Below are 13,929 nucleotides of genomic sequence, written 5' to 3'. Positions count from 1 at the left end.
TGTAAAGAAATATACAATAATAAGAGTACATTCATTTGTAAAAAATGGAATATACAACAGGATAGACAGGAAATCCAAAGTGTTGGTACATATATGATTTTGGAATAGTTTTTTTGTCCTTGTTTCTTTTCTTTAGGTATATAAACTTTGTATACATGCTGAAAATTATAATAAGCCTTGTGATGTAATATGATAATGTTTACTGATGTAACATAAGAATGTTAATAAATAAATAAAACTCCAAAAAAGGACAGCTCCCACCATGGTTAGCAAGCCCCCAATGAGAGAAATTCCTAGTTAGCTTCAATCATGGTTTCCATTACCGTTCCAGATGTTTCATGCACACTGCCACTTCCCTTGCAAAATTTATATCACCGATGAAGCGTGTGTGTGTGTTGTTTTTTTTAAAAAAGGCAACTGCTGAACAAAAGTATTTCATAACAATTCATGTGTCTGCATGTTTCTGTTTTAATTGCTTATGCTTGCTTTTGTTACAGGTGAACTCGGTGAACTGCAACACAAGTTGGAAAATAGTCCTCTTTATGAAATGGAGTGATAACAAAGACGATATCCTGAAAGGGGTACGATGAACAATGCACCTCATTTCTAGGTTTTAAATTTTAAAATTATTTGTTGAACTTCCTACCCATTTGCCTTCTCATTGCCTTTGCAGGGAGATGTGGTGCGGTTGTTTCATGCAGAGCAGGAAAAATTTCTGACTTGTGATGAGCACAGAAAGAAGCAGCACGTCTTCCTGAGAACCACTGGGAGACAGTCAGCTACTTCTGCAACTAGCTCAAAAGCTCTGTGGGAAGTTGAGGTAAAGATGGGAATAGAGATTTCTGAATAGGTTTGTTATGAGTATTGCCTTTATTTAAAACCTAGATGGAAAGCTCCACATACACCAAAGCTTGTTGTGCTTCCCATCCTATATTTTTCCCCCTACCTGGAAACACTGTTTAGATTTCAAAAACAGCAACATGTTCTCAAGGACAGGTTATTAACTGGATTGGATACCTGGCCACCTGGTGTTGTGCCTGGAAAGCTGGTTGAATACTTTAGGAGAGCTTTACCCCTCACCATTGTCTCACCTGATTTCTGTTACACAGTGCAGGTTGGCTTGATGTCCAAGCAGTAGGCTGGTGCTTAAACTTCCTTTCCACCTGCCAGAGTGGCATTTCAGAGCAGCACCTGCAGACCAGGTTAGAGGCTGCTAAAAACAAGGCCGCTAAACTATTGAGGCTAGGAGGATGTTGTGTCACAGTTGTCTTAATAGTCTTCCTCTTGACCAATTATGTCAAAGAGAACAACAACTACCAGACTTTAGAAGACATCTGAAGGCGTTCCTGTTTAGGGAAGCTTTTAATGTCAGATGCATTTCTGTGTTTTGATATTTTGTTGGGGGCCGCCCAGAGTGGCTGGGGAGGCCCAGCCAGATGGGCGGGGTATAAATAATAATTTTGTTGTTGTTGTTGTTGTTGTTGTTGTTGTTGTTGTTGTTCACAGCATCATTTTGCCTGCACAACATTTATTGTGGCACCAATAAATGCACAGTATACATCTCCACAAACAAATACATCCCCAAATATGGATGTTACATTATCTCTCAGCGAGGAGTCCAGGCACCAAAGGCAACCCTTTCCTCCAGAACTCAGTCCATTTCACCTGTGGTCATAGAACCACTCCTTTCTGCTCTTATTCAAGGCAGCTATCCTCCGACACCAAGCCATTCTTTTTACACTCACTGGTGCCAATGTTCTTTCAGCGTAGCATTGCTACTCATCATAGGAAGATGCACTATCACAAACTATCAAGATGCACTATCACAAATATATTTTGTCATAGCTGTTTAGACAACTTCTTTCTTGTTGATTGTCCCATTTCTCTTCCTCCGATCTGTTAGCTTTGGCCCATTCTCTTGATTACCCTCTGGAATCTCTTGATTACCCTCTGGTTTCTGGAAGCGCATCTCTTCTTGCTTGTAAAAAACGATGTGTCTGTTACAGGTAGTACAACATGACCCTTGTCGAGGTGGTGCTGGATATTGGAATAGCCTTTTTCGTTTCAAACATCTTGCCACTGGACACTACTTAGCTGCAGAGGTCAGTATCCCGAGAACCTTTTCCTTACATGCTGTCTTCCTCCTTTGTTTTATAGGTACTGTTACTCAGGATAAGTACTGAGTAACTAAATTGAGACTTGGAAAGAATATCTTAATCTGAAGGGGTCGCAAGTTAGGCAGCACCGACATTTCTTTGAATTAAGCTTGAAACAAACACTAAACTCACTCCATAAGTGACTTTCCTACTATAGAGTTCTGTGGATGTACTTTAATAAATAAGTGCCCTGAAAACTGTGATATCTTGAACTGGTTGATACAGTCACTTCAAAAAAGATGTTGTAGAGTTAGAAAAGGGCAGCCAAAATAACCAAGGGGGTGGAGCTATTCCGCTGTGAGGAAAAGTTGCTGCCTTTGGGACTTTTCAGTTTAGAGAAAAGATGAGTGAGAGGTACCGTAATACAAGTTTATAAAATGATGCATTGCATGGAGAAAGTGGATACAGAAAAGTTTTTCTCCCTCTCACATAACACTAAAACTCATGGGCATCCGATGAAGGCTGAATGTTGGAAGACTCAGGACAGATAAAAGGAAGTTCTTCGCATAGCACATAGTCAACGGAACACTATCCGACGGAAGGCAGCCATGGGCCACCAACTTGGATGTCTTTAAAAGAGCATTAGACAAATTCATGGAGCCACAAGGATAGCTACAGTCACAATGGCTGTGTTCTACCTCCACTGTCAGAGGCAATATGCCTTTGAATACCACTTGCTGGGAATCACAAGTGGACAGAGAGCAGTTGCATTCTTGTCCCGCTTGCAGGTTTCTCACGTGCATCTGGTTTGCCACTGTTAGAGCAGGATGGTGGACTTAGACGGGTCATTGGTCTGATCCAGCAAGCTCTTCCTATGTCCTGCACAAATTTGCTCAGATTAAAGAGCTGAGCCAGCACACTACACTGATGGGTTTTTCTTTTTTCTTTTGCTTTAGCCTTACAGTTGCTTAGCTTGCTTTTGTGAGTGGCTGGCCATAGCACGGCTATGATAGCATTTTATGAATTTATTTATGTTCCAGAATAAAATTCATTGTGTACTGTGTTATAGATTTTGGGAGGGGGGAAAACTAGTTGTTGTTTTGACTTGCTTGTGATTCTCTTCCATCAGGTAAATCCTGACTATGTGGAAGATTACCAGGAATGTCAGTCCTCAGTAAGTATAGGCAAGAGTATCCTCTTGCCTCTAATCAAGGGGTGCTGACCAGTGCTCAAATTATTGGGGGAGTGGAAGTTAAGGGGGCCCTTAATGAAATCCACAAACTCAACCCCTGCCTACCCCCCCAAATGTTAGCTAAATTATGCCTCTGATATGCTTCTAGAGTTTCTAAAGTAAGTCTCTAAGGGGGCAGCACAAAAATAAGGGGGCTAAGCCCCGCCTGCCCCCTGTAATTTGAGCACTGGTGTTGACACAGGCCCTGGTATGATTGGCAAGCATGTAGACAAATCAAAGCTTACTGTGCAATCCTAACCATGTCTACTCAGAAGTAAGTCCAATTGAATTCAGCAGGGTTAGTATTGCAGCTTTTTGTTAACCTCTTGATTGATAACGTATTTAACATGGCGTTTTCCACTGCCGTCTCCAGTGATACTGGGCTGTGGTAATCTTTAGTTACCTAGGTAAGGTATCTAGCTAAACAAATCTGCTATCCTTCTGCCTGCTGTAATCTCACCTTTATTTATCCAAGCATGTTATAAAGGCCTTCTTACAACTTGGTTAGAACAGTGTTTCTCTACCTTAGAAACAGGGAAACTATATCCCTCCATTGAAATTGTAGTCACTCTCCACTCTTGCTTGTAATAAACGATGTGTCTGTTGATAAGTTTCCAGAACAGTGAGCAAGCATTTTCTGTGCTGCATGACCAGAAAAAACAAGGAGCTGAATGTTCCCCACTCCTGAATTAGTCTTTCGGAAGTATGGTATATGCAGATGCTGATTGTCCTCCAGACTGTAGGAGGTTGAAGGTCATGTCTCCAATGTATGGATAATAGTGGGATGTGTGTGTCAGCATTTGAATGTGCCAAGCTAGCTGTTGCAGTTCGGAATGTTTATGTGGTGCAGGGAGCACATTGTGTGCGAATAGTGGAGGTGAAACTGCAGATCTTTGTCTGTGAATTGAGCAGCAGCATTTTCACAGGGTTCTAAGCACTTGGAAGTGAGATGCTGTAATTAAAGGACCTCAGGAAGTGTGTATGTGTGTAGAGAGAGAGACAGAGAAAGTATATGTATAGATACAGGAAATTGTATCCCATCTCCTGATTGAGGATATTGTGTAGGACAGTGGGAGTGTCAGTAACCAGAAGGACATGATTTCAGTGCTAAATTAAGGAGACTTGTTCAGCTCTTTCAGAAACTATTAAAAGGTTTCTAATGGTGGTTTGTGCACAGCAAATCACAGAGGTGGGCTGCTCATTTACTGGCTGAAGGAATACATCAACAGAATGGGGGGGGGGGGGATGGAGGTGGTTTTAAGAGATACCTCCCTGCAACCCCCTCCCCCTGCATTTAGGACCTTCCAGAGCAGATTTAGAGGGTTAGGGAGCCTTTAGGAGGCAGCACCGAAGATTGGCTTCCTCCCCTGTACTAATGACAGTTTCTTTCCTGGCAAACAGCATTGGATTAACACCCCAGACAAGACTCTCTCCCATTTAGAGTTGTGAACACTTGGGGAAGGCAGGGGAATTTGGAAAAGCCCTTAAGGACACTTATCAAAAAATTGTAGCTGTTGAAAAAAAAGACTGAGGAAGTTCAATAACATGTTAGTTTCATTACAGGGTTGCTGATTTCAGATAATTTTTTAAAAATAAATTTTGGGGTTTTCCCCTTTCTGTTTCTACATGCTAATGCTGTGAGAGCTGCTTGTTGCTCATAGCTATTTCCAGCATTTTATCATGCTTTGCTTTCTGTAATAACACAGAACTTGGGGGACGGGAGGAGAAGTGGGGATGGGAATGCAACTATAAGCAGAAATTGTAAGTTATTTTTGAACTGTTTTAAACACTCTGCTTTAATTGCTATAATCTGCCCGGGGACTTTGCATGAAGGGTGGGTAAGTCATCACTGAAATCATCATTAATATGTCAAACCTAAATTCTATTTACAACTTAAGGTCCTGGAATGCATGATATAGGCTGTCACACAAAATAATGCTGTTCATATATTTTTTATATGGTTATGAAGAAGGTCCTGCAGAGTGTTCAAAACACACACATGAAGCGCCCTAGCCCTGAACCTAAATATTAGTGAAGGGGGGAGGAATTAAAGTAGTTCCCTCTTTGCTTCCACCCAAAACCCCTTTCCCCACTTTATAGCTGTGTTAAACAGGGTAAAGGTAAAGGGACCCCTGACCATTAGGTCCAGTCGCGGACGACTCTGGGGTTGCGGCACTCATCTCACTTTATTGGCCGAGGGAGCCGGCGTACAGCTTCTGGGTCATGTGACCAGCATGACTAAGCCGCTTCTGGCGAACCAGAGCAGCGCACGGAAATGCCATTTACCTTCTTGCCAGAGCGGTACCTATTTATCTACTTGCACTTTGACGTGCTTTCGAACTGCTAGGTTGGCAGGAGCAGGGACTGAGCAATGGGAGCTCACCCTGTTGCGGGGATTCGAACTGCTTACCTTCTGATCGGCAAGTCCTAGGCTCTGTGGTTTAACCCACAGCGATACCCGTGTCCAAGTTACATCCATCTAAATATAGAACCCAGCTGCTTTTCCTTGCAGCCAGCATCCCCACAGTCATCAACATGTCTAATTTCCAACATTCCCCTGTCAGCTTACAATCCGACAATGCTAATTGAAGTTGAAATCAATCTGTAAAGCAGACAATGAAGGAACTGCTGAGAAAAGTGCTAAGGAGTGAAGCACGTCTGTTTCATCCCTTTTGCTGAGAGTCAGTCTGCCTTCAGCCATTCCATTCAGGCTGCATCCCCACTGGTTGTTATAAGAAATGTAACTAAAAATAACCAGCTTCCTTAACTTACCCTTTTCTTCCTCCCTCCACAATACATTTTCCTTGTGTGTGTTTTATTTTAGATTGTAGGCCTGAGAGCCGGGAGCTTTTTTTATTAATTTTGTAAGCCAATCTGGGAGCCCTTTTGGTTAGATTGGGAGAAATGCTCCAAATAAGAAAGCAGAAACAATGGAAGCTGGAAGAGGGGTAAAGTGCTTAGGTTCAGGAGAAGTGCAGCATGGTCCTTTTAATGAGAAGAACTAGCTTATTGAGGTTCAGAGGTTGCTGCCTTATATGCTCAGAGCCAATGGCTGCCAGTTTCCTCGTTTTCTTTTTTAGCTTCAACACATTTTGCTTGCACTACATTATGTAGGAAATGCTAAGTTTTGGTGGGGTCACTTTTGTGGTTGACAGATACTGTCAGAGTCTCCTCGGGAGGGAAAGAATAATTTAACAGGCCTGGTATTTTGCTTTATCAGTTTATTACCAGGGTTTGCTTTAAATCAAGTAAAATAGCAGGAATCCCAGGAATGCCTAATTTAACTTATTTCTCGACTGTAGTTCTTTGATAGCCCTTCTGTGTAATCGGGGATTGCATCTGGGGGCTTGTGCACTCTGAGCATGATATCCCACTGTCCAAGGGTGAGGGGACTTTGCTAGATGGGTGTTGAGCCATTAGGGTGCACAACAAGGTTGTCCACAGCATTTACATAATGCTATGGACTTTGGGGATAGGATGAGTTGTCTTTCCAGTAACTGTGTCACAAGGAAGAACCAGTAGGTCCCCATGATTGTGGCACAGGCCCATGTGGCACTGCTGTTGTCTTGGCATAAGGGCTGCATCGTTATCTCCTCCTCCTCTGTTACATATTACTCTAATACAGAAAAAGCAACATTCCAAAAGCCTTAAGGGGAAACTCTGTGCAAACCAATAAACAACTACGTTTCTTACACACACAGAGGTTGGAGGTCTTACTAGCACTATTTCCTCTTTTCTTGCTTTTAACCACCAGATGGCGAGATTAGACCATAAGCAAGATAAACACAGTGTGAGGCAAATTGATTTTTTCCCTTTACAACAATGTAATGGTGTGTGTAAGAGAAAAGACGAGATGGTGTGGAGATGGTCGCTGGATACATAAGCATATGGTAAAATAAGACATCAAGGGCTCAGTCAGTCTCTTGCACACAATTTCGTCTTTCGGAATGTAACCTGAAAGGTTGAAATTTCCCACTTCCCTGAAGCTCCACTTCAACCAAATCAGGCTCCTTTAAGTTCTCTTCTTTTTGAACTAGAAATACTTGGCAGGGAACTCAACAAGACATTGGGCCAAAATCTATACAGGTGATCTATGCTGCCTCTTCTAGATCTACATTTTACTGCTCCGTCCATACACTGCAAGGGCAGTTTGTGGTGCCTCAGCTAAATTACCTCCCCTCACTCCAAACTCCACTTTTTGTAAGGGCTGGCTTTACCTTTCTTCATCTGATTTGTGCGGTGGTCTGAATTTTGCTTTTCCTCTGCCTCCTTTCACTTACAGCGCTGCGGAGTGCTTCTTCGCTATGGTTTTCTTGGACAATGTTTCTAGTTCATTGTGAGGTGCTTTTGCAGAAGGGATTGTTCACATTTTCTGTGGAGGAGTTGCAAGGGATTCAAGTTTGCCTCTAGGAAGATGCGTGGACAAGCCACTTGCAGTTACTTATTTTATGTGCATGCACTCATAGAAACTGTTACTTCCGCCAAGTAAAAATCATATGCCTTTTTGTATTTAGGGTTGCTTTCTTGTAATTCAGCTTTCTAACAATATTTATTATTAATTAATTAAATAATTAAATTTACATATCACCTTATAGCTACAGATCTCAGGGTGGTCCAGCACCTTCATATTTATTATAAAAATTGAAGAAAATATAATTCATTTTTCCCCCGTTGTATCCTTGGCCTTTCCAAGAACCTTCAGTTTTTTTAATTCATAAGATTTATTTTTAGTGGGAGGCAATTTCCACTATTTCCCACCTTCTCTCTGCAGCCCTCTACATCACCTTTCATCCTCCTCCAAAGGGTCCCTCAACCCTCTGAGCAGATTTTCAGGGGGCTGCAGAGGCAATAAGGATTTGGCCAAAAAATGCCTCTCCCTACACAAGTGGAATTTAGGGGTCAAGCAGATATCAACTTGCCCTTAAAACAATGAGAACAAATATGAATTAATTGTTGGTTGCCAAAACTTGGCAGCTGTCATTTGGGTTGCCTAACTTGGGTAGAATTGTCCTTTTTAGGAGACTGAGGGGCTCTGGAAAAACCTAGGCTATGTCTTGGCTTCTCAGTGACTTTGACACAACCCAGCTTGATGGTTTACTGTTGCTTCTAAGTCTTCTGCCCAGTTCTAGTTAACCCTATTAGATTGTGATGTGCCATTGAGTTTTTGTGCCTGTATCTATATTTGAAATGCTTCAGTTATAACCATGAGGTGCTCTGCCTTCCAGCCTGGGCAGGCAGCTTTGCAATGTTGATTTGATTTGCAATTTCTTCCACAGCTGGATCCTGACCAGGATGCAGCCAGAAGGGGCTTGCATAATACTCCAGAGAAGATGGCATACTCTTTAGTCTCTGTGCCTGAAGGAAATGATATCTCTTCCATCTTTGAGCTTGACCCCACTACTTTACGAGGCGGAGACAGCCTTGTCCCAAGGTACGATGTTATAAATGATGAAGGTGTCTGCAGCTGTTGCGAGACCACTTTAAAATGCCTGACCATTTGCCAGGCAATCTTAGATAGCTGTGGCAAACAGTTACAAAAGGCAGCACTTTTGCAGAAACAAATTGTGACTTATTTTCCAGTGCTTCCTTGATGTGTTTATGGCTAGGAAACAGCACTCCCCCAAAATCTGTTCCAGTGAGTTGGGGCCCCCCCTCTGGAATAGCTGAGGGCTGCAGGATGAAGCATTGCAGCTCCCAGCGCAACTCTGGATCCCACCTTAAAAAAAACAGTGTCACATTACACCTCTACAACTAGCATCCGGTTTGTACCTGGGAAAGATCATTTGAAATAGTGAATCAGGCTTCATAGAAGTCATTACATACTGAATACCTTGCAATTTAAGACTTGGCTGCATTTCATATTCTAGTTGAAATAAAACCTTGCAAGTAAAAAAATTAAAAGGAGATTCCAAAGGTGTTGTTTTTATTTGAAAAGTATTGGCTTACTGAGGAGCTTAATAATATAAATAATACCTGGTTCTTTTTAGGAACTCCTATGTCAGACTTAGACATCTGTGTACAAATACCTGGGTTCACAGCACAAATATCCCCATTGATAAAGAGGAAGAAAAACCTGTGATGCTTAAAGTAAGTCATGCAATGAAATCTCATCTGTATCTCATCTCTTCTGCTACCAATAAAGCTATTTCAGAGAAGACACTGATGAACACAATTCTTATTTAGGACATGATTCACACAGCATTGCTTGGGCACAACCCCAGTCCATTATTAAAATGGAATAGTAGAAGAACATAAATTAACACTTTGCATCTTAAATTGAAAGAAATAAGTATCTCTTGGAAGACCTTGCAAAGGTTTTTGTGTATCAGGTATGATACTCATGCTGAGTGCTTGTCCATTTGTCTAACGACAAATCCCTCTACTGTCTCAACACTTAAACCCTTATAGTAGCTAGTCTCTCATCCAATTATTTATTTCAAGCATTGATGTACTGCTTTTCATCAGAAAAGATAACAAAGTGGTTAACTAATCATCTTCCTCGTCCCCGCTGCTTTTTTCTGGTTTAGCACTAGAGTCAAAGGGGAAAACAGAAGTCAGATCATAGCCCATAATTAAGAAATAAAATAAAATCCAATGGATAATAGTAGAATATTCACTAAAAACCCCCTGAAGAATCTGAAGCAATGAGTTTGGCTTGAACTATGATAATTAAAGACAATGAATTGCCTATTGTGGTAATGGAACTATTCCTACCACAATTCCACAATAATGTTTGGAGAACCTGAGCATTGTTTCCCTAGGGCCTTCGTTACAAAAGCGTTTTCTCTGTGAGATTGTGACTAAAATTGCCTTGTTTTTAAAGATTGGCACCTCTCCGGTAAAAGAAGACAAAGAAGCTTTTGCTATAGTACCAGTTTCTCCTGCAGAAGTCCGAGACTTGGATTTTGCAAATGACGCAAGCAAAGTATTGGGTTCCATTGCTGGCAAGTTGGAAAAGGGGACAATAACCCAGAATGAACGGAGGTAAGGAAAAATAATAATGCGAGCTTCTTAATGGAAAAAAGATGTTCTCCAACATAAGACGAAGGTTGAAAGACAGAGAAGGCAGCTTTGTTTATTTCATTCATTAATTTAATATTTAAGTTACTTATATACTTAAGTAACTTAAATATTGGTGGATGTCACAGAGTAGGAGCATTTGCAACTAGGGATTGCTAGAAAAGGAGTCAATAATAAAACTGTTACATGTTGTAATGATCTTGCATGAGTTTCTTGTACCAATTTCTTTGATACCTATGAATTTAACAACCCCTCTCCTTCAACAATTAATCAAAATATAACTTTGAACTTTTAAATGTATCTTTTCTTCATTGTAACTCAGTGGCTTGTATTTATTTTAAGAGGCTGATATTTTCACTGTTCATATTATATTTTGGATTAACAGCTAGGATTTTCTTTCAAAACAAATGAACTGTAGGTCTGTTACAAAGTTGCTGGAAGATTTGGTATATTTTGTTACCGGTGGAACAAATTCTGGACAGGATGTGCTTGAAGTCATGTTCTCAAAGCCAAACAGAGAACGACAAAAGCTAATGAGAGAGCAAAATATTTTGAAACAGGTACAGTAAATTGTGTTTAATAAGGTTGTTTCTGATGACATAGATGTCACAAATAAAATAGCTGATGGTCTGGACTTCTTGGGTTAAGGGGCTTGTAAATAGAGATGCCGCAACATAAATCCCTGGCCAGAACCCCAGATTTCAATTGAGAATTATTTGTGAAATTGGACCCTGAATAAATGGGCGACAAAATATCAAATGTTGTTCAATGTAAGTTGTGAAGAGTGGGGCAAATATCTGAAGTTCACATCTACAGTGATGGGTGTATGCTAACTGGGGGAGAGAAGTTGAAGTCATAGGTAATATCTCTATGAAAAAGTGTCAGCCCAGTGCATGACAGTAATGAATATTTGCTCCAAGCAAACCTGATCTAAAGCCAATGATTGTTCTTGTTGACTTCCCGGTTATGGTGTGAGCAAAGCAAACTATGATACTTGATTTGGGCATAACACTCAGCCAAGGAGTGTGGCTTAAAGCTCCCACTCATGTTAGGAGAGGAATGAAGTAAATCAGTCTGCTCATTCTTGGTAAACCTTTAACCATGGTCTACTGTAACATGTGAACCAGCCCTTATATAACTGATTATAAGGGGAAGTTTGCTTGTCTGGTGTCACCTGCCATGCTCAGAAGCCTATTTTTTAAAATGCTAATTTGCATATGGATGGGGTTTAGCAGCTTGGCAATATAGGCTTCTCCATCATGTGATTAGTTGCTGTAGGCAAGGATCCTGGCATGTAGACACAGCCTCTGCTGAAAGGGAAGTGGCTGTCAGTAGATAGGATCACTTCAATCTCATAGTAAACCTAAGGCAAGACTCTGTGTCGATGATATTCATGGTTCTAGTGCTGCAATATTAATGCTGATTAATTTCTTCTTTCTTTCTAAAATAATTTGCCAGATATTCAAGCTATTACAAGCACCATTTACTGACTGTGGAGATGGACCAATGCTGAGACTAGAAGAACTTGGAGACCAACGCCACGCTCCTTTCAGACACATATGTCGGCTCTGTTACAGAGTTTTGAGACACTCCCAACAAGACTACAGGAAGAACCAGGTTAGCAAGGAGTTTGAGACAGTCTGGTGTGTTTCTAAAATGTAACCATAAACGACAACTGAACTGCTTGGCTTTTGAATAATTTACATTCTCTAGCCCAGTGTTTCCCAACCGGTGTTCCGCGGCACACTGGTGTGCCGTGAGACCTTGCCTGGTGTGCCGTGGGAGGGAGGCGGGCGAGTCGGGCGGCGAGAGGCGAGAGGATCGGGCGCGGCGGAGGCCAGCCCCGCGCTTGGAGAGGACGCAGCAGCCGTCGCCAAACCCGATCCTCCTCCTCCTGCTCTGCCGCCGTCCTCTGGCTCTCGGCCGGGAGGAGCCTGCGGCGACGGGGCGGGCGCCGAAGTTGGCAGATCCGCGCGCAGCCTCTCGCCTCTGCCCCTCGCCGCGCCGGCCCAGCCAGCCAGCCAGCCGAGGGCGGGCGCGCTCTCGCTCCTCGCTCGCTCTATCCGTGGCCGCGCCCGGCGCCAGCCCCGCGGGACGACGCTGCGACGGGCGGCCCTGTGTCGCGAGGGGCGGAGCCCAGGGGAAAGGACCGCCCAGCAGGCGCGGCTGAGGCGCGCATGCGTGGCTGGGGGGGTGCGCGCCCTCTGCTCTCTGCCTCTCTCCCCCTCCCCCCTCTGGACCCCGCGCGCGAGGCTCTCCGGGGGCGGGAAAAGGGTTTCCCTCAGGCGGAAGGCCCCGTGGGAGCCGGGAGGGGGGGAGCCGCTGCTCTGGCTCCCCCCCGCCCCGAACCGGCTCTTCCTTTCGGTTCTGGCGGGGAGCGCGCTCCCCCCCCTTGCGCTCCGCTTTCCCCTCAGAAGAGCCCCCTGCTCCCCGTAATCGAGGGTGATCGTGCCCAGGGGCTCGCCAGATCCCCCTCCGGACGTCTCTTAGTCCCCACACGATCCCAGGAGCGCGACGTGGAAGTGTGTGGACACCCGCAAAGGTCAGGGATGCTTCTCAAACCGCCAAGAGGCAAAGCCAACGTCCCCCTCACCTGGCCCAGGAGGATATCTTTAACATCCTTTTGACACTAATCAATAAGTTACATTTTTTATCTTTTTTATTTAGCTATAAATGCCAGGCCATCTCTTTTCTCTGCCTGGAGAGGAACAGATTGCTCTTGCCAGAGATCAGATGTGATGGACTTGAGAGGCTTCCCTGCTTTCCACCATTCTGTCTGTCTTGACTGCCCCCCCCCATGTTTCTTTTTCAACTTTCTCTCCAGACTTCCCCTATCAGCATAAAATTAGGCAGAAGAAGCTTGGTTCCCTACCCCTGATCCAGTGCAGGGGGGGGGGACGACAAGCAGTTGTAGACAACCTTATTTTAAAAGTTCTCTTCATGTAACTTTAGTTCAATTACATCCTCTGTATATCATTTATATCAGAAGTGGGGAGATGATAAATTATGCTGTACCATGCAGCACTAGGGACGCGGGTGGCGCTGTGGGTAAAACCTCAGCACCCAGGGGTTGCCGATCGCATGGTTGGCGGTTCGAATCCCCGCGGTGGGGCAAGCTCCAGTCGTTCAGTCCCAGCTTCTGCCAACCTAGCAGTTCGAAAGCACCCTTATGTGCAAGTAGATAAATAGGGACCGTTTCCGTGTGCTGCGCTGCTGCTGGCTCACCAGAGCAGCTTCGTCACGCTGGCCACGTGACTCGGCTGGGAGGAGCCTGCGGCGACGGGGCGGGCGCTGAAGTTGGCAGAAGTTGGCGCGCCTCCTCGGCAGCGCCTTCGTCCTCCTCCTCCTGCCTCTGCTCTCCTCCGGTGGCGGGGGCGCGCCGCCCTCCCCGGCCGGGGGGCTCGGCGGGGCCCGTGGGGAAGGAGGCCATGTTCGCGGCGCGCGGGATCGCGGCCCCCCTCGCCCGCCTCCGGCCCGCTCCCCTCCCCCTGCGCGCTGCCCTAGCCGTGCGAGTCTCCTCCCCCTGCGCCGCCGTCCCCTTTCCACATCCTAGGAGCCGCGGTCTGCCTACCGCCCCCGGGC

At 44.3% G+C, this 13,929-nt stretch overlaps 1 protein-coding gene across 8 annotated transcripts in view; it reads left to right on the top strand.

Annotated features, from left to right (window-relative positions):
- Window positions 1-13,929, top strand: part of ITPR1 (inositol 1,4,5-trisphosphate receptor type 1) — a 214,982-nt gene that overhangs the window by 81,352 nt on the left and 119,701 nt on the right. For 6 of the 8 annotated variants that reach the window (XM_028719345.2, XM_028719346.2, XM_028719344.2 and 3 more), the window contains 9 exons: window positions 498-581; window positions 674-820; window positions 2,007-2,102; window positions 3,226-3,270; window positions 8,604-8,758; window positions 9,315-9,414; window positions 10,151-10,311; window positions 10,766-10,907; window positions 11,806-11,964. In XM_028719345.2, coding sequence (XP_028575178.1) covers window positions 498-581; window positions 674-820; window positions 2,007-2,102; window positions 3,226-3,270; window positions 8,604-8,758; window positions 9,315-9,414; window positions 10,151-10,311; window positions 10,766-10,907; window positions 11,806-11,964 — 1,089 coding nt within the window. The remainder of the gene's footprint in view (window positions 1-497; window positions 582-673; window positions 821-2,006; window positions 2,103-3,225; window positions 3,271-8,603; window positions 8,759-9,314; window positions 9,415-10,150; window positions 10,312-10,765; window positions 10,908-11,805; window positions 11,965-13,929) is intronic. The other 2 variants (XM_028719343.2, XM_028719348.2) reach the window with 1 other exon arrangement.

The sequence above is a fragment of the Podarcis muralis genome, chromosome 2 (assembly GCF_964188315.1).
Source record: "Podarcis muralis chromosome 2, rPodMur119.hap1.1, whole genome shotgun sequence".
Classification (NCBI taxonomy): Eukaryota; Metazoa; Chordata; class Lepidosauria; order Squamata; family Lacertidae; genus Podarcis; species Podarcis muralis.
This window is presented reverse-complemented; position numbering and strand designations above follow the sequence as displayed.